Source organism: Sylvia atricapilla, chromosome 3, assembly GCF_009819655.1.
Source record: "Sylvia atricapilla isolate bSylAtr1 chromosome 3, bSylAtr1.pri, whole genome shotgun sequence".
NCBI lineage: Eukaryota > Metazoa > Chordata > Aves > Passeriformes > Sylviidae > Sylvia > Sylvia atricapilla.
The window spans coordinates 58,691,740-58,713,131 of NC_089142.1; the positions used below are offsets into that span (position 1 = coordinate 58,691,740).

At 36.8% G+C, this 21,392-nt stretch overlaps 1 protein-coding gene across 1 annotated transcript in view; it reads right to left on the minus strand.

Annotated features, from left to right (window-relative positions):
• The window catches only part of RGS17 (regulator of G protein signaling 17), a 28,394-nt gene extending 7,625 nt beyond the window's left edge, over positions 1-20,769 (minus strand). The window contains exon 1 of the mRNA XM_066315501.1: positions 20,550-20,769. Within this exon, the coding sequence (XP_066171598.1) occupies positions 20,550-20,743 (194 nt within the window). The 5' untranslated portion in view covers positions 20,744-20,769. The remainder of the gene's footprint in view (positions 1-20,549) is intronic.
• Positions 20,770-21,392: the final 623 nt, after the last annotated feature.

Genomic DNA, 21,392 nt, shown 5'->3' on the forward strand with positions numbered 1-21,392 from the left:
TAGTTCAGGCCCTTGGTCCTGCTTCCCCTGTTACAGCGTAGGAATGCAGCTCCAGTGCTGCTAAGGTTGTTGTCATCAACTGCTGCAGGAGAAACAACACATCCTGAACTCTGGGATTGGCAGGTAAAAAGCCTTTCCATCTCCTCTGACCTGTTGTTCGTCAGTCTACAGAGGGAGCACCCAGGAAAGACAGAAAGGATTTCCATATACAGGAGGAGAAAAAAAAAAAAAAAGGACCATCCACTCCACTTTCTTTCTGTCTTGTAATCTTTAAGTCCACACATGTAACTTCTTAGGGTCACCTTGCATCTGGCCAGAGCACAAAGCTGGAGTGAGGGAGAAGCAGGGAAGGCACAAAGCTCCCTCTCCCTCCCTCCCTCCTTCCCTCCTTTGTAGTCCATAGGTAGAGCAGCATTTGTCTTCTCTGCTGGGTGCAGAGAGCAAACTGTCCTTCGTTCCACAGAAGAGTAACACCATGGAAGGAGGAATCAGCTTATGTAGGTTGTGAATGCAATAGGATGTTCATTTGAGTCTGTCTAAAAGACAATGAAGCTGCCTGTTTTCCTTTTTCCATCACATGAGCAGCAACTAAGCTGGATGAAATAATTTACTTGTCAGGCACTAGACATTCAAGGTATGGATGCAGAGTCTTACTAGAAGTAGAAAGTGACTCATCTGTGAGCAGTCAGTATATACTCCTAATTTAATTTGTTTTCTGGGATCAAATACTGTTTGCTTTGCTCATGCAAAATCTGCTAGATTTGGAAAAACCATCACGGGTTGATGAAGAGCAAACAATGGATAGTGAAGTAGTGAGTGAATAAGAGGAATAGGAATAGGAGCAAGAAGGCCATGTTGACTTCATTGCAATGTTTTTTTTTTAATCAAAGGAATAACTAATAAACAGTATGCACTTTTATATTCTAAAAAAAACCCCAAATAACAAAACAAACAAAAAGTTCAGATTGTGGGCCTGGAACATAGTGCACAGTTTTCTGTTATCTATACCACAGTGACAATGCAAGGTACACACTTGGCCCTGATTCCTTCATCTCATCATTCATAACTGGAATTTGATGTCTGAAGTTAGTCAGGGCTGCAAAACAGAGAACACTCCAAAGACAGAAATGTCACACTGGGTTGGAACACATTTGGGTATTGCATTTAAAACTGTGACACTTTTGTAAGGCATCTTGGCCTAAATTCTGCATTATGTTACCTGTGACAAAACTAGCACTACATTTCAAATTTTATGTCTCTGTATCTATCAAGGCTAGAGTTCCATCAGATATGTTACTTTTCATATATTTTTTCCTGTGAATGAAACCATCATTTTTATATTGAAGTATGTTGAATTCAGGCATGATCTGTTTTCACTCAAGGAACTGGTTCATGATCTCTTAGAAAAAGAATTAAATATTTAAGCGTTTTTGACTGGAAAGCTAGCTTGAAAGCAGCCTTTAAGTAACTGATCACAATAACAGATTGCTACCTTTTAACTTGAAATGACAACACTGTACTGCTCTTTCCTATGTTGCTATATTCAGCTGGAAACACTCTATCTGTTTACATTTCTCTGTGGAATTCAAGAAGTCTGCAGCAGCAAAGGTGTTCTGCATACCTGGAGGTGATGTCTTTGATACATTAATTCATCATTGAAGCTAGCTGATTGTGTCAGAAGGATTATACTGTATAGTGTAATACTAAACAAACTAAAAGTAACAGGCTAAAGATTAGCAAAATTATCTTAGTTAAGGCTTTAAGAAAAGGAAATTGCTGATATGCCTTATCAAAAAGTAGTTAAATGAAAAGGAGGTGTACTAGAGAGACATCTGATGGATGTCTGACATCTGACATCTGATATCTTTGGTGTTATTATTATTTTTTAGTTAGGATACACCCAGCAGATATCTTTAAAATTTAGACCTGCAAATTACCCATGATAAAAACACAACAAAACTACTAATACCTTAAAAAGGGAGAGTTGGGATGTCTAAAGGCAGGGTTTAAATGGAAAGCACTAGCATGAGTTTGTTCTCTGTTCATATGGAAGGTTTGTTCTGCCCACATCTATGCTGATTTTATTGCCCTGGAGAGTACAGTAAAAAATACTTCAATGGCCTGAGCTCAATGTACCTTTCAAATGTATCTTGGGTTCCTGACTGCTACAAAACCAGTAAGTTTCTTGAACTACTGCAACAGTATTATTATGAGTAGTTTCTGTGTGCAGTGAAGGCATTTCTATTTTGCAACTTTACATGCTTTATAAGTAAAAAAGTTAATGATCAGGGAGTACTTGAAGAAGCACACATATTGAACAAATGACTACAAATAAGGGTAAGTGTGTCTAGATTTCTAGCTGATGTGTTTTTGGGGGTACTGCTGGGATCTAGAAAACTAATCTTTATTTATTTAGCTGTTATTATTTGGCTGTTAATGTTCAAGTTAAGCAATTAAGTAATTGTTCTGTTGAGTAATTGTGTAGCTAAATCAGTATTGAAGGATCCTGTTGCATGAGGAAATAAAAAAGTCAAGCTGATTGTACAGAATCATCAAGAGTTGAACTAATGTAAGAGCAAATTTCTCACTGACTCTTCCTCCAGGTGTTTCCAGCTGATGGTTTTAGCCTTTTTGTAAGTTGCATCCCTACAGCTGCACTTACCTTCTACTGCCATTAAGAAACTGAAGGTAATTTAGGGTTTCAACCTGATCTTTCATTCTCTGTATATCCAATAAACAAAGAGAATTTAATTGGTTCTCAAGAGTCATGTTCTCATGTACCACTAGCCTAAATCTGGTGAATCAGTGAAATTACTGTTTTCACAATGGCAAGAAAACCATGCCATTGTGAGAGGTGCCAAGAATAATATTCTGCCCATGCATGGCTGACACCAGGTAGTATTCATTCAGGTATTTTCTCTGTTATGTGCCTCATATGCAGTATATCATCACAGTATTTTGTGATTATGTCTGGCACTGAAGAGAATGTAACTATTAAAACCTCTTGCCTTAATGGTGTTTTTTTTGTAGTGCCATGCAGATAAGATGTAGAAATCAAACTGGGACACTGCGAACTAGTTTCATAGGCTATTGGGTTGGCCATTTAGGAGATCTGTGCTCAGTTTCTCTTTTTTGACTGAAATTTGTAGTCTGCTGGGCAGTGACTGCATTTTAGGCTGGACCTGTTTATGTCACGAAGCGGGGCCATGAGCCCTCAAGCCACAAATATAACAGAAAAATCTTCTTTATTCTAGGCCAAAGGTCACATTAAGTCAATTGCTTCATACATAATCTGAAGGTAGAATTTTATTTTCACATAAAAATCAATATTCAGGTAAGATTCTCCAGATAACTGATGTTCTGACAGATTTCCTTTAATGATTAACCCTTTGAAAGAATTTATCTCAGTGGCACTGCATTTCACTCTATCCTACTCCTAGAATTTTTTATTATCATCAGATCAGGATATATAATATTTTTAGCTTTCTTAAAAAACCCACCACAACTCTCTCCCCACAAAAGACCTCAAGAGATCAAGATTTAATTATGATTTTAAAATTACGGTGGTACATGATGTAAAATGACCCTTTCCCAAAAGTTTTGAAAAACACATTTTGCCAAATTTAGCAAATAGATTCAGATAGGAAATATCTTATATTCTCTTCTGATTGGAAGAGAAAAGCCTTTAAACAAACAAATTACTGCACACGAAAACAAGATCATTGTTGAGTGCATTTTTCTGAAACAGGGAGAAGGTAGTTTTGAAAACTCTTAGTGTTGGTGCCCATCTTTGTCTCAGTCTTTTACCAGCTGGGTAAATACCTTCACTCTTCAATTCAAAATGGGCGTGCTCCTGCTGATCTCCATGCTCTCTGATTCCTTTGCTTTTATTACAAAGGCTCGGCTTAAAATATGCTATATGAATAATTTTTTTCTGGTTTTATTTCAGATGCAAAAAAACCCCTGCATGCTAGTATCTTTTTAATTTTTGATTGTAGTTCAATCTGATCAAGCTGTCTTTAATACTGTGGTTCAACAATCAGTCACTGAAAAATCAATTGTTTGCACAATTCTATTCAGAAGCTCACTCCTTAATGCTGAGGCTCTGTTGGATGTCAGAGATAGATGTGGTCCCGATATCCCATATGCTGTATGATAATGGAAAAGACAACTATACTGGGATTCTCTAATTTCTTTTATGAAACCTGATTTAGCCAAGACTCAATATCATTTTGTCACCTCATTCTATTCTGACAACTGGAATATTTAACGTTGATGTTACTGTATACTAGTCAGGACTGTGTTTGTTTATTCACAGAGGAGAATGATAAATTTGCTACACTATACAAAGCAATAACGAAAAAAACCTGCAATATTATTGTGATCCATTCATAAAAAACAATGCAGTCATGTTAATCTCAAATCACTGTCTTCTACCTCCATTTCAATGTCACAAAAATAAGTGTCAATGAGAACAAAATGTTACATGAATCATATTATCCAAGGATATCTCTTTTTTGCAACCTGAGTAAAGGGTAAAAAACCTGCTCTTATGAAAGTTAAGGAAAGACTTCCCTTTTTTGTTACAATTAGTGAATAATATCCAGAATGATTATTCTGAGAAAAACTGGACCTACAATCATTTTTTTTATGAAGAGGTGATGCCTTGCACTAGACATTTTCATAGGCTCAGATAAACTTGCAATATATCCTTCAAGTCTGTGGCTGTATTAGAGAGAAAGGGGATACATCTCTTATCTGACCCTGAGTTTATATCTATGTAAGAATAGCAAGACAGACTAAAGCTCCACAACTCTTCCAATAACACCAGTATATTCAAAACATCAGCCAAATCTGTGGCAATAAATGAATTCTAGAGTGGAGGCTTAAATGGATGCCTGGAGGTCTGCAAGGTGAACACAAGTGATATGTAGTAAAATTGTTATTTCCATATGTCTGCGTTGGTAGTCTGTGAAACACTTTAGAATGAAATAGTGGTCAAAAGCCTATGGAATCGTTTGCTTAAATTGATCAGAATATGATCTTTACTCAGAGAGGAGAACATATTTATTTTACACATAAGAAACAGATCAAAAAAAGTGAAAGTATTTTTGTCATTCATGTCAATCCTAGCTCTTTAACAAGACAATGATTTATAGCTCTTTACTGAATTCAATAAAGAAATATAGGATATAAAATTTTGTATTGAAAACAAATTAGAAATTTATTAAAAATAGCTATATCCTACTCTGAGTAAAAAATTAATTGTCTTGTGCTTAAAACTAAATGATGAGATTGTGTTTAGCAGACTGACATAGGAAAGCAGTCTGTTGGGGGCAAGCCAACAATTACCATAAGGCTTTAATCAGTCCACTTGGCAGTGTCCACTGAAACTATAAACTCCTTTCAAAAAGTCCAGGTACCTGTGGTGCTGTGTTTTCTGAGTGCCAGAGTTACATTTGCCTTAGGTGATAAGATGATGCAAGAGGCACGTATGATCCAAATTGTTTTTAAAATGAAAAAACAAACAAGCATAGATTCCAACTTGGACTGAGCTGTTTTAGAGCAGAAAAAAAAAGTGTTTACAAGTTGAATTTATAAACTGGACATCTGATACTGTGAGTCTTATCTCATGTAACTAAAAACCCTAAACAATTTTTTTCTTTTTTTTTAATAATGCAGGTATTTGCAAGTTAGCCATCCTAGCTAAAACTCCTCCAGTATTTCAAAGCATGTGATGAGGGATAGAATGTGGAGTCACAAACCTCCCAGCTCTTTGTTCAGCTTACAGTGAGGTCTTGTTTTAGACTTTAGCTACAAGAGCTGCAGTAATAAGTAGCCTGTTTTTTTCTCATAGGTCACAAAAAGTAAGATAAACTAAAATAAGTGGTTTGTCTCTTCCAGAAAACCTACAATATTTCCTTTCCAATTTTTCTTTGTTGTATTTTTCCCCTCGATTCAGTTTATGTTGTAGTTTGTGTAGTGTTGTAGTTCGTTTTTTTCTCCTTTTTTCATCTCTGAAGAGCACACAGCTGAGAAACAGTTTGTAACAGACATTTGATCACTTCTATGTGCTGTGAATGTGCTTTCAATGAAAAAGTTTAGGATCCTCTGCTCAGGATACAAGTAATATTAAATGCAGGTAGATTTCTGGCTCCCAAATGCACATTTCTGCATACCATAAATTCTCTGGGCCAAGCGGGAGTGCAAGGTGTAAATTTTCTGGTCTGATTTTTCCTACCCAGGATGGATACAGAGGCTGTTTCATGGACCCTTCCACCAGGGTTTTATGGAGAATGCAGCTGAATGGAATTGGTGGTGGTTTTTTTTTTTTTTTTTTTCTCCCACAGATTTGGCAGTTAAAAGTAATTTTACTTCTGAATTGGATTTCTAATAAAATAGTGAAATAGTGTTTGTGGAAAAGTTTAATGATATTTCCTAACTGCTTTTGATAGTTCTGAAAATAATTATCATTACAGTTTAAATAATCAGTTGTTTTGGTTTTATTTATTGCTAGTTACCACTATTCTTACTATTCCTTTGTGAGTAATTCTAGTTAATGTAATAATAGAATAGATTTAAATGAAATATTGTGCTTAACTTTAAGAAACTCTTTAGAAAAATTACTTTCTGTCATAGCAGATTTCTTTTGCAGTAGGCTTTCTTGTTACAAGAGAAGAGACTCTCTATTAAGAAAACAGCTCATCAGGAAATCCAGTGTCTGTAACTCCTAACTTCATGATACATAGAGTATTTATGTTTTTATGTATTTATGAAAGCCTCATCTCTCAGAGTTCTGCAAACAGCATCTCCATTTTTCACTCAGAATTGTGTTTATACTAAGAACTATGGAGAGAAGCGTGAAGAACAATGCTTTACAGCATTAAAATCCCAATGCACAGCAGAAACTGCATTTGTCTGTTGTATTTAAAGTGTCATTTCTTCCTGAAACAGTCTTGAGATTTCTAGAAGAGTAGCATTGATGGTATGGCTGTGGAGTGTGTGGACACAGGAGTAGAGATGAAGTCAAAACCCCTTGTGCCTGCAGATGCATATCTTGGCCCATTCATTGTCTTATTTCTGACACCAGTACTGTAGCAGCAATCCAGAGTGACTGAAAGAACCACTGCCCATTCTCCTATGTTTATTCTTTAGTGCTGCTCTTGCAGTGCTATTTCAGCTTTTCTGTGTGAAGCGAGCAGCTTTTAGCCCTGTGAGACATTTAAGAGTTCAAAAGGAAATACACTTTAAAATACTACAGATTAATAGGGTCCAAACTTTCTTCCTTGTGCAAACCTGGACTAAGTTCTGTGAGTTCTTTTGTTCAAAGGTTTATGATAAGGCCAGATCATTTATGTTGAGAGCTGTGAACCTTCCCATGAAAAATAAGAAACTTCTCGGTTCATTTGATATTATGTCTTTCTGTCATACTTCAGATGTGGGGGAGAGTGGGTTAGGTTTCTTACTAGTTTTCAATTGCTGTGCTTTCTTAATACTGTGCAGCCTAACTGGTCAAATACCATTCAGCCTAACTGGTCAAAAGTCAATATAGATTCAGTTATAAATAATTTAAAAAAAAGGAGATTGGTGTAAAACACTGTTTAGATATCTGGAATGCCTCAGGTTGTTAAGGTCTAGTCAGTTAAGATGTTTAGCTTTGTCCTGATAGTATTATGTTGTGCTATTCCTCAGCTTGAGTAGAAGCAGAATTGAACCCAAATGATCTACTGCTTAAGAGTATAATCATCCCTTTGTTAATGGGAAGTCTTGGCCAAGATTTTGGAGTTTATGTAAGATCATTATATAAGGTTATTAAATTGCATCCCACATGGCACTGTGAAGGTAGATCGTCCTTACTGAAACATGAGTGCTAAACTAAAGTAAGTCATGTGCTTGGTAGAGCAAGTACTTAAAAGGTTTTAGCAAATCTGCAGTGTTTCATTCTCTTCCCTTTCCTGTATATTTAATATTTTAAAATGGAATAGATATAAAATCTGGTAATCTTTTCTCTTCATAAGAGACAGTCAGATTAACAATCTTTATAAAGCCAGAGATATATTTTCCTTACGTATTTTCCATCAAAGTTGAAATTAGTGTATGTTTGACAAGCAAATTGTCAAGTTTACCTACATTTTTTCCTACATTTTCCTTTTGGATCCCATGAAAAATTTGAAAGCAATGCCTTGTAGAATTAAAAATCCACATGTCAATACATCTTCCATCATAGATCGATATTTGCAATGTGATCTTTGATGTAATTTTTATACAGATTCTTTTATCTTTTAGAAAATGTTTAGAAGTGTATTGGTAATGGAAAAACCAACTTGCTGGAAAACTCTTGATAAAAGGGATGTTCTCCTAAAATATTCACTAAAAAACCCAGAAATGTTTTGCAAACATTTAAGATCTGACTTTTAAAACTGAGTTCAGTGCACTGAGTTCAGTGTTTCCTGATGTTGAAAGGAAACCTCCTGTGTTACAGCTTGTTTTCCTTGCCTCTGGTGTCCTGTCACTGGGCATCACTGAAAACACCCTGGCTCCATCCTCTTTGTTCTCTCCCTTCAGGTATTTATAAATATTGATAAGATTCTTTTGAGCCTTCTCTTCACAAGGTGGAACCATGTCAGGTCTCTCAGCCTTTCCTCACAGGAGAGGAGCTCCAGTCCTTTAATCATTTTAGAGGCCTCTTGCTGGAATCTCCAGTTTACCCAGGGCTCTTGCAATGAAGAGCCCAGGACTAGATATGGTGCTCCAGGTGTGGCCAGTACTGCCACAAACAACACATTTAAAAAGAGATTGCAATTGAGGAATCTATTGGAGACCAACTTAAAATAGTTCAGTTATATTTACATTTCAGGATGACTTCAGAGTGAAGGAGAGAACTGTTCTCAAGGTCAATGTAGTTTAAATGTTATGTGAAAGAATACTGGCCCTTTTAATGGACAGCCTTACTGAACGTGTTGTTTTCTTCCTCTGCTCTTGTGTGACTTATTTAATCTTCCTACCTGCAGATATTGCAGCTCAGCAGGAGCTCAAAGGCAGATGGAAACTACCAGTGTGCACTGTACTTGAACTTCTAAAATGAAGGACAATATCTCCCTCAAACTTAGACTAGTACAAATCAAAATTTCTAACTGTGCAAGAGAGGAAAGAAATAGTGGTTTAAAGCAATCTGGCTTTCTTAAACTCTTTTTTACTTACAATATTTTGTTCTTCTGAAAAGCTATAAGAAAATATACTTTCTGCTGGATTTTACCTTAGAGATTATATTACTTTTACGTAATGATAGCCACAACAAAAGTAATTTACAACTTTTGTAAACTGTTAGTCCTTTCAAGGATATTTTTTTGAGATTTTTGTTCTCACATGTGGAATGTAATTTCTGTATAGGTAAGAAACCCAAGGCTTGCCAAAGTTTGCTTATCAATGATTTCTAGTGAAGTTACTCTAGCTTTCTTCCATTATGTTAGAGATGGTTTCTGCTTTAGGCAATATTCAACTAAAGGATGTATTTCTCTTGTCAGGTCACCCAACAGATCACTAGTCTGGTTGTCAGCTTCATTCCTTCCTTCAGTATAATATTACTATTCATATTCCATCCTGTATGATGGATACATTTAATTACTGGACAATCTGCAGTGTCCTTACTCCTGGCTGCAGATATTTTGCAAGCAATTCCTTCATATAGCTGAGACAATTAAAAGTGACAGTTCTGTACTGTTCAAAGAAATAGAAATTGTATCCCTTCAAAGTTCGATGAATAAAAGCCCTTCAAATCACTAGCAAGCAAGCCTAATGGTCTCAACTAATTCTGATAAATGAGCCTAGTCTCAGTTTCTGTAGTGGTCTTTATTATTCTTGGTTCTCAGATATTAAAGTTGGAGTAAAGAATTGAGCTTGAATAGAGTCACTACTTTGGTAATGTAGATAGATTCCATAGATTTAGATACAGCTTCCAAGTGGGAAAGGGATGCCTGGAAACACTCATACTAAATTCACATTTTTCTTTTCATAAGGTGTTGCAAATTAATCTAGTTAAAGAGAGTTTTAGGAAATTCTGAAGGATAATTCCTACCATGATATCTATGAACACCATATTTTGTGAAATGAGCCCAGATTAAACTAGTTTATGCTTATCCACATCACAGTCAAGTAAGATGAGGGATGTCCTACTTTACATTCTTCCAGATAACAAACAGGATTGAGACCTTCTGTGTCAGTCTGTGTATATTACAGATATCTGTTTTGTGGGTGCTGGTTTTTCCAAATTTTGTTAAACGAGGCCCTCAGCTGGGAAGCATTTTCAGCATGGATGTCAACAAAAACTGAAATTACCCATCCCTTCATAATGGATGCTCAGCATTTGCCAGTATCCAGCCCTCAACCGGGTATTTCAGAGGAACCAGAGCTGCCATCTAGACAAATATATGTGCTATGGTATTACTAGGGATGACTAGACAAGACTCGTATCTTCTTTGCCTTTCTGACTCACATAATGAATGTCTGACCCACTTTTCTAGTGAGAGGATCTCCATCTAATAGGTGCTTCCTACTAGGGGTCCAGACTAATTTCCATGAAATATTCTCATTTTTTTTTCTCTTTAAAGTGCTAGACATTTATTCCTGTTTTAACTGGCATTTTAAACCGATTTGGAATTATACACGGTTAAAAAATAAACCTATGCAAGATGGAAATTCTGCTGCTGGCAGGTATTAGTAGCCTAATTGATTTCCCCTTTTGGTTTGGAGCTACAGGCTGCATTTATTCTTGTAGACAAAATGGTCTAGGGGTGTCCTGAGGTTGACTGTCACCACATAGCTCCAGTCCACTGAAACCCATACTCAAAACAGGGTTTCTGCACCTGCCATAGGCCATTGGCTGACACTGCACTTTGGCACTGGCCAAATCTCTGCCAGGGAGTTAACACTTGCTAACAATTTACTGTACAGGCTGACTGTAGCCCACTGGAGCCAGGCCCTGCTTAGCTTGCTTAGTGGTATAGACACTTGTCAGCATGTTTAATTTGGATAAGGCTGTTTTGTTATTGTTTTTGCACATTGAATATTAAAGTTTTTATTATTCCACAATTAATAAAGTTCAGAGGGTTTGCAAGGAGACTTTGGAACATTTAAAATGTCACCATCTATCAACATACCTTACTTCAGGTGGTATTTTGATTTCAGACCCATTGTGATCTTTCACGTGCTTCTCTGTTTATGTGGTTTTCCATGGACTTCTGAGTTAATGCATCTTTGTGTAAATATCTAATTGAAGATTTGTCATAGGAAAACCAAAAGCAGCCCAAACCCTGTCAGGGAAGATTTCAAAGGCTCCAAACTTCTAATATCTGTAAATCACAGCATAAACTGGACTCAGGCATTTTCAGCACTCCTTTTTTTTTTTTTTTTTTTTTTTTTTTTTTTTTTTTTTTTTTTTTTTTTTTTTTTCCTCCACAGCAACAGTCAAGCTGTGCTCTGGTGACAGAAAATCTGTCATGACATTACAAGTCCTTCTCCAGCCAGTGTTCCACAGACACCAAGCTGAACAGCATTTTGGTGCAGGTGGGAAATGGGTATAAGGGGTGAGGGAGAGCCAAGATGCTGATGCTCTGAAGCAATCTATCTCTTAAACAGTCTCAGAGGAGGCATCAAGCTGCTTTTTCCCCATGAAGTGATTCTGCCACTGCTTTCTCTCCCTCCAGTCTCCTCAAGAGCAGCTGTCCCTGAATACACTCCTGTGTTCTGTGCCAGGACAGAATCAAGATCATTTTCTAAAGTTAACATGATTTAGTCTGCTCTCTCCTTCTAAGGAGCTACTGTTGGTATCTTTTGCACCACTGAATTAGAATGAGCCTTGCGTAATCCCAAATCCCCTCTGAGCATGTATTTGTTCTTCAATTTAGAACTGCAGCTCTGATTTTTTTTTACTGTAATTTTCTTTACAGAAATTTCTGCTGGAAATAAGACTATTTTCTGCAGTTAGAACTGATCAGGGGGTTGTGTCTTAGTAGTACTACACACAAAGGAATCTGCATTTCATTTGTGAATCTTCAGAAACATTTGTTTAAAATTTGCTAATCTATTATGTTTACCATCTACTCATTCTCTAACCTGCTTGTGTTATCACAGATGGGGAAAAATATCAGTAAACACATGACCCTCCATCTGTTCCTCAAAATGAAATGAGCTTTCAAAGTTTAAATTATTAAGAATAAAATCCTGATACTAGGAAAGCTTGGCACAGAGAGCCCAGGGCTGGTTTTGATGTTAATGAGGATTCTACCACTGGCTTGTGATGAAAGTTAACAGACCAACTGCTGAAGAAGCTGTTGCTCCATGTTCGCATTAGCCTTCTATTTTTATTATTTTATTATTTTATTATTTTATTATTTTATTATGAGGAGAAACAAGTTTTCCTCATACCTTTGAAAATAGATACATCAGTTTGCATGGACTTAGACTCGGTTTACAGTGCTGAAAGTTTTTTTCAAACCAGGGTTCTTGGTTGGAAACTAATTTAGAATTATTTATATATGCTGAACATCTGTGTAGTGTCTTGTGTATCTTAGTGCTTTCACCATGATTTCATGGTAGACTGGCAGTGTCTTAGTGATTACTGTTTTGCACCACTTGCCAAAATAAATGCAGTGTGTAGCTTACAGCTTTCTCCCAGAGAAGGACATGATTTTAATTTACTTTACATGTCCCAGAAAGCAATGGCCTGCATCAAATCTACTTCTTGGCAAATTTCCTGTGGAAACCCCTTTCTGCTGTGGGAAAGTGGCTCACTGTCCTTGCCCCTACTCCAAGGCTGTGCAAGAACTTCTGCTCCCACAGGAATTTGGAGGTAGGTGGCAAGAGGCTAAGAAGAAGAAAGGAAGACAGGTGGTGAAAAGGAAAAGGTGGTGCATTAGCTTGGATTAAGGGATTTCTTAGCTGTTTTTTGATGAGGTGAGGTGAGATATATTTGATTAATTCAGAAGAGGGCTCCATAGTGACCAAGGCAGGTTCTCATGAGATGCAATAGATTAACTTTAAGCTTCCTTTAGTTATTTTACACTAACTTTTTATCCTCTGTAAATGTTATTTCTAAAGTCCTTTTGGTTTGCCAGTAACATCTTGTTTTCCTGCATTCACATCTTACACTCTAGAAGCAGATGCAGGAAATATTATAGACTAGTAGCTGGGAGCAGTTAGCTTATTTGTGAGCCCACCTACCTTTAAACCTTGTGGCAAAGAAATATGCCCCCCTCTTTTGAAAACGCAGCATTTCACATTTACTTCACAGGGAGGTGCAAGGAGTGGTCAAAGCTGACTTTACTTGCCAGCTCTGGAGCTTTGGGATAAGCTGTGTATTGAACCACACATGAGGTAAATTTGTGGTCTGGCTCAAGGAGAGAGCAGACTTCCAGGAATTATTAGGCTGACACTGACAATCTGGCCCAGTGTCACAGAAGGGTACAAGCCCAGAGGTTGGCAAGTCAGGCTGTGTTGCCCTAGGAGAGTTGTGTAAACAAGCATGCACAGAGCCACCTGTCTCCAGCCTGCCCTGAGGACCTAAACTTCCATAAATTTCCAGCAAAATCACTTCCCCCATCCTAATTGTAAAGGAGAATGAGCTTATTAAATTTCATACTTATTAGGAAAACCTGCTTCCCTGCTCTGTTTTATGTGTTTTGGTTTTTTTTTTGGTTTTTTTTTTTTTTTTTCAGTTTTGAGATCATCTCTTGCTTTTGCTTTAAAGGGAAAAGAAATGCTTTACTTGGGCAATATTTAATAAGCATTGTTAACTTAGAGAAGTACGAGACAAACCAGCTTGACAACCTATTTATTTTTAGTGTGTATTCTGTATTCTGATTATTTTTCCAAATGCTGATAATTTAATTCTTTTGAAGTATCTCAGGGAACCTCGAGAGGCCCATTTCTGAGGTCTAGATACTTGAGTCCTCAGTCCACACTGACACCATGGTGCATTCCATCGACAACAAGAATATCTGCCACCTTTCTCTCATGGGTTCAGCATTGAGCATATGTGGAATTAAAGACAAGGTGATTTAAGACTGATTTTCACGGATATCATGTTCAGTGACAAGCCAGATATTGGATTTTATCCAGCTTTAAATACTACCCATCAAAGAACTAGTGCTATTTCCCTAAGAAAGCACCAGTGCTGTCCATTGCACTCTGATTATTAGATGATACTGTCCCATAGCTGCACAAAGCATGAGTTCCTAAGCCTTCTCTCCCTCAGAATAAATTATTCCCCAGGAAAGAGATGGAATGTTTTCATCTTTGACCTCTGCAATAGCAAGTGGCAAAAATGTAAGGGTGTTCTGTGATATTTTAAAGTATAAAAAGGCTCAGATTGGAACATCTTTTCCCATTAAATATTTTTAAATATATCACCTTCTATTTCAGTAAAATAGAGCACAGTAGCCTGCACTTCAGTATTCTGCGCTAGAATAAAAAAATTCCTGATGCACTTTTCCATATTACCTTTTTCTCAAATGTGATGTTTTGAAAAGGTAAAACACAGAGAATTGAGTACACCTATTTTAGACGTCTTGTCCTATGTGTTCAGGGAGGAAAAAAAGAATTAAAAACAAAATTAAAAGACAAAATACATTTTTCAAAGTCAGTGCTTTTTGTTTCAAAGATAAAGAATTTCTTTTCTTGCCAGAAGCTTTAACAACATCCTGGAGCTTGGGTGACTTCTTTTGTACCAGTACACCTCTAGTCTGCTCCTAATCAATAAGTTCTGCTGCAGACAGGCATGGGAAAAAGGATATGGGATTTGTTTTCAACATACTTATGAACATGTGACTATAACATTGCATTAAATTGCTTTTTGTTTCCATCCTTTCTTTGCTTCTCTGTCCTTCAAATTTTCTACTACTGTTAAATAAAATAAAGCAGCCATGACTGTAGTCCTCAGAAAATATCTTGTATAGACTTATGCAAAGCCTTGACACAAGTTTTCAATAGCAAACTAACAGTGAGTATGCCAGGAAAATGTTGTACTTCTCAAAGTACTGGAGAGGTGGGAAGTGAAGGGGAAATAAAAAAGATAAAAGAGAAAAGTAAAATGTTGGGTGTTTTTGTTTTTGTTTTTTCTTTTTTTTTTTTTTTTCCATTTAGAGCACACTGGTTGTTAGGAGGATAACACTGAACCCCATAGAGACCAAATATGAATGCAATTTAAAATTGTTCTTAGAACTGTGTCTGACATTTCATATTCATGACACAAGAGACAGAAATATTTTCTTGCAGGCCCAAGTAAATTGTGACACTCTTGCAGGGAAAATGTTCCCTTCAATAAAGAAAAATATTTGTATAGCAATGTCATCAGGAAAAAGTTTCAGATTAACTCACAGCAGTCATAGACAAGTTATATGAACTGAGGAGAGAGGTTTCTTGCCAAGAGCAACTCTTGTTTACTGCCAAGATGGCAAATACCCTATCTTCCCTGGAATCTCTTGTGTGTGGGAAACTCTCTTCCACAAGTCTTCAGCAGTTTAAATGGTTATATTTTTGGGTAAAGGCCTTTCAGCTCACTCACTTCAGTCTAGCTACAAGTGAAGCTAAGTGATCATCTTCACTTATCCCCTGCACGCCTTGTCATGTCCCCCAGACTGCCATGCTGCTAAAGTCTCTTGCAGGGAAGGTGTCAGATCCCTTCTGAGCCTTCTGTGTACAGCAAAAGGAGACAGATTATCAGGCATCAGAGTGTCCCACAGCTTTCAAATTCACTGAGCACCTTATCAAAAGGAAGAGGGGATAAAAAGATATGACTCCTGCTCTGGATAGGAGAAAATGAAGGAAGCAAAATAAAATTGGCAGAAAAGGCAACTTCCCTGGGCTAGTGCCTGAAGAGTTTTTTTTTTAAGAATGTAATTTACAAGTGTTTGCAAGAGAACAACTAGTTTTATATCTGCTCAGGAAGCTGGAGTAATGGTTTGCTAAATAGGATTGGGGGGCATGAAATAGCAGGCTTACTCCTCTAACCTTGCCAAATTGAGCTCAAAACTATAAAGTCGCCGCTCTAAGTACTAAATGGGCAACTCTCTGGAGAAAGTGTAATTGTGGAAATTATGGACTGTCATGTTAGAAGACTTACTGCAAATTTTGCAAGTCTCAGGCTACTCTAGTAATTGAAATTATGCCTTTTAAGGAAGTACATTCTTCTGTCCTCTATTGAAATGGAGCTTTACAGAAGTTTAAAACATGAGGTGATTCAGTCTAGGACCATAGGTACATGCCTGGTACTTGTCTGTTATCTACTTTCATTTAGCAGTCTTTCTGAAATGCGTGCCTAAGGTCTATGTCTGGTCAATGAAGAGAGGAAGGTCAAGAGATGGTCTTCACAGGGATGAATCATCTGCTTCTGCTGTAAGGGGATAAGCATTTCCTGTTGGGAACTTCAGAAGCACTTCATTTTTTTCCACTGAGGAGGACTAGTGTTTCCTTCACTACTTGAACTCAAACAAGTTTAGAGCTTAAATTAGTTGGGCAATATCATGAGCATGCCTATTAAAATGAAATAGCCATCTTAATAGTCCTGTTAATCTCCATTCTTTTACAGTCTGAGCAAACCTTAGTATATGTCTTGCTATATCCCTGTAAACTGAGCAATTTTCTGTCTTGATGATTATCAGTGCCAATAGATGTACTGATTCTGACTGTGATGGAGTTAATTTCCTTCATAGGAATCCTTATGGCACTATGTTTTGGAGTTTTGAGCAAAACAGTGTTGATAACACATGAATGTTATAGCTGCTGCTGAGCAGTCACTGCAGAGCATCAAGGATTTCTCTTTTGCACATTGCCTTGTCTATGGAGTGGCTGGGGTGCGTAAGAAGCTGTGAGGGGACACAGCTGGGACAGCTGACCACAACTGACCAAAGGGATGATCTATACCATATGACATTGTGATCAGCAATAGAAGCTGCAGACAAAAAAGGAAGGATGGAGGTTGAGAGCCGTAGCATTTGTTTTCCCAAGTCACTGTAAAATGATGGACCATGGCTTTCCAGGACATGGCTGAACAATGGGAAGCTGTGAACTAATTTTTTGTTTTGCTTTACTTGAGCACACAGCTTTGCTTTATCAATTAAATGCTTTCTCTCAATGAAAGAGTTTTGTCTCTTTCACTTTTCTGATTCTCTTCTCCATCCTGCTGGTGAGGAGTGAGTAAGCATCTGCCCAGGGCTGAGCTACCTACAAGGATTATCCCATAACAGTAGAGAAGTCCTCCAAATATTTGTTATCTTTTTAAAAGATTTATTAGAGAAAAGCAAACAAACAAACAAAAAAAGGTTTTTAATAAGGTGTACAGAATAATTTCTTTAATTTTTTGCTCCTAATAAGTGTCTATTCTATACTATTTCCCCAAACAAAGGTGTGAATATTTGCCTATGCTCTTGTGCAAACAGAAGACTTAATGCCTACTTTGATTTTAGCATAGGGTAGAACAGAAGAAAACAAGCACCATATGATTCACAAAAGATATTTTCAGAATTCTAATTATTTATTTGTATATAGGAACGATTGAACTAACTCTTTTAACAGTAAAAAGGGAAATTTTTTTACTAAAATCTGCATATGCTCCTTCCATTTCTGTGAATGGCAAAGAGGTTGAGGCAATAAGGGGTTAGTGATGTAGAAGCTATTGTCAGTCACACACAGGTGGAAAAACAAAAGAAAATTCTAATCTTAGAACATTGCCTTCCCCATTAACAAATCCAGCAAGATTTCCAGACAGGTATTTATTGAGAAATTCTTGTTACTCAAATACAAAGAAGTGTGGAACTAGGGAAAGTATGTAATTATATTAGGTCCACAGAACCTGTTACAATTGTTGATTAGGATTTTCTATCACAGAGAACTACCCTACAGAATTAATTAGCTAGAATCCCCTATATATGAGAGAATAATAAAGTTTGTTACTTTTTAAAAATTATTATTATTTTTGTAATTTTTTAGTGTAGACAACTGAGGCAAGAACAGTAACATGTACTCTTCCCAGACAGTTCTGATTTACAAAAGTAATTGGGCAACACCATCAGTTACTTCATTTCAACTGAGATTCTGAAACATTTCATACTGCATTTTTCAAAGTTTCATCCCATCTTTCCTCTATTAGAGTTTCTACTACAAAATCATAGAAGTTAAAGCTGGAAAATACTTATTACATAACCTTTTCTGTCTCTTTGATTTTAGCAAACACGAGCGATGTAACTATTCCTTTGATCACTTATTTGACCTTATCTTGAAAACTAGCTAACAGGATTTCTCCATGCTCTGTCTAATCTACTTTGGAAAAAAAATTCCCAAGCTCAAGCCCTCAAAAACCCTGAAAGACAGTAAAAATAATTATTAGAGCAGCTGAAGGTATATCCTATGTTTTAAATTAATAATTACTCTAATTTAGGCTTAATATGCATAAGCTCTTTACATATATAATGGTATTGCCTTCTAAGGACTGGAGGCATTCAAAGGGTCACAAATGCTTCAAAATAGAGTATCATTGTCAAATTTAAGATTTCTTGAGTTGCAGCATGCTTTAAAAAATGAAATTAGTAGTCATTAAGAGAACGGATTGTTTTAGAAATTAGAATGATATTGAATACTATTGATATTATATGAATATTATTCATATTCTATTATGCAAGGCAAAAGCCAACCCTTGCTGTACATGCATAATGATGGGCTTTCTTTTCATTCAGGAAAGAGATGTTGTATTCGGGGTGGATAATTCCATGAAAACATCATCTCTGGGGTTGTTAAAAAATAAGCAGAGTGCTAAGAATTAGTAACAAAACTCAAAAGCAAACACAAAATGTGGTGCACCCATGTCTCAACCACAAAAGCAGATCTAGTCACACATCTCAGACAGGAAATAGTGGAAGAGGAAAGGTACATAGAGAGACACAAGGTAGGTGAGTAAACAGGACAGATAAGGATAAATCGTGGTCTGGTTCAGTTTCTGTATCACAGAGATTAAAATAGAAAATCCTGTGGAAGAAAAAAAGCAGCTGAAGGGAGATATGAGAATGCCCTGTAAAATCCTGACCATCCTGGGAATGATTAGTAACTGTTCTTCACATAAGAACAAGGGAGAATCAAATTAAACTAGTTTCTAGTAGGTTAGCACAAATAAAAGGGAGTAATACTTCAAGGAGTGCACAGGCCCATTGTAGAATTTATTGCTAGAGGAAACCCTGGATGCCAAAACTTTAGATGACTTCAGGAAGTTGCTTTAAAAAATGGTTTGACAAATTAAGGAGAAAAAAATCCACCAAGGTCTATAAGCCACGCAGACAGGAACTCTGGGCCAGGAAATCCCTAAGTTGCAGATTGGCAATAGTTGTGAGGTGTTTTACTGTGGGTAGTTTGAGGAGGTGCATATCTACTTGTTTTATCCTTGTCTTGTGGTATCTGATAAAGGTCACTTCCTGAAACAGGATATTGAGGTAAATTAATCTCTGGCCTGTAACAGTATAGCTGATATTGTGCCTTTGTCCCAGAGCAGAGAGAAAAATGACAAAACACCTTCTCTTCACTTTCTGTTTAATACACTTTCACCTACTTCTCAATATGGATCGAACACACTGCAAAGTAATTTGGTAAAACTTGAGCTCTGGCTCATCCTTGCTCCAAATATACTCTGCCTTCAGATGAAACTGGAAGTAACAGCCAAGGCAGGTCTATCCTGCTACTGCCTCCAGGATGTGGCAGTATCTTGGAAAAAAACCTCTCATTTGATACCTAGTTCATATATGCTGGTATGTATTTTTAAATATACTGAAGCAAATAGTCTCAGATTTTAGACTGGGACCAGATGGCTGACTGAAGTGAAAATAACACAGATACACAGAGAATGGTCACTCTAAAAAAGCTGAACTGTCTGGTTAATATGATGCCGAAGCTCTGAACAGTACTGCATGTCATTTACGTTATATTTCAATACTGTGTTCATAAAAATAAGAAATAAAGATCTGATGCATCTCAAGACACTGAGAATTTAAAGCTATTTCTGAAACTAACTTTAAATCTTTGACTTTACAAGTGAGCTCTTTGTTGAGGAAAGGGACAGGCAGCCACTAAAATTATGCCACTCCACTTAAAAGATAAATTTGAGTTTATTTATAGAATTTATATTAGTAATATAACAGGACACCGTATATTCACATTTATGACCATCTCCTTTTCATTTTCCCTGAATGCAGAGAACTGCACTATCAAAAATACAAGCAGAAAAAAAAAGTTTTGAATGCAATCTATAAAATATTCATTATTGAATACAAGTTTTACACGTGGAATTTTGTCATTTAGTTATGGTTTAAGTAGGATAAACATAGTTTGAATTTACTATTCTTCCCTCTTCCGCATCACAAGATGTCCAAACAAACCAGGGAATATTTAAGTCAAATTTTTAAGTGAAAAGTTAAATTGTGTCTCCTCTCCCAGAGGTTAACATGTTCCCAGCGCTTTCCATTTTCATAATTTACCTGTGGTGGATATGGAAGCAAATATACTACAGAACATACCATGAACAGCTGCAGCAACAGCACCAACAAAAGCAACATGTGTTGTTGGGCCTTTGGTTTCCAGGTGCTTGAGAAACAGCTGATGTTCCTTCATTTTGTGACTGCTGCCTCTTTCTCATTTCAGCTACTTCAGTGCCCAAGTGGCTATAAGAACACAGACATAAGAGATGTACAGGATTACTACAGACCGTCATAAATCACATTCACATTTCTACAGCAATGTCTGATGCAACTGGTTCTCACAGCTCATGGCAATAAAAGAACTTGACCATCAACTGAGCCAGCCAAGAAATAGTTCCTTTGTTTTAAAAGCAGTTTCCAGAAGACCACGTCTCAGCTACAGGCTTACACTCCTGTGCTGCTGGATCACCCATCCTTACTGCTTTGGGTGGACTCAGAGACCTGTTCATCATCAGTGTTTTTTAACAGCAAGCCATACAGCTTTTGCAGCACTTGGGAGAGACTGCCTTGTCCCTTACCATAGGACTATCACAGCTGCTTCCATTGTACTAAATATACAGCTAAAAATACAGCAGGATGGTTATTCACCTTAAAAATGAGTTTGAAACTGACTTTTTTACTTTTTTGACTTCTTTAGCCTACGCTGGACCCATGAAATTGATGTAAGTGATATTATATCAAGGGCAGCTGGCTGGTAAGGGCCAAGATTTGTATATGTCATAGCTGAGAGGTTTACTACTTATGACCTATTTTTGGTAAATAAAATTAATAGTAAGTATGTATTCATAAAATACTTTTCCACTTTGCGACTTTTTTTTGATCACAGATCTTCTTTGCTCATTGCCAGTTTTTCCTAGGTTTTATTAGGCCAAGATTTTTTTT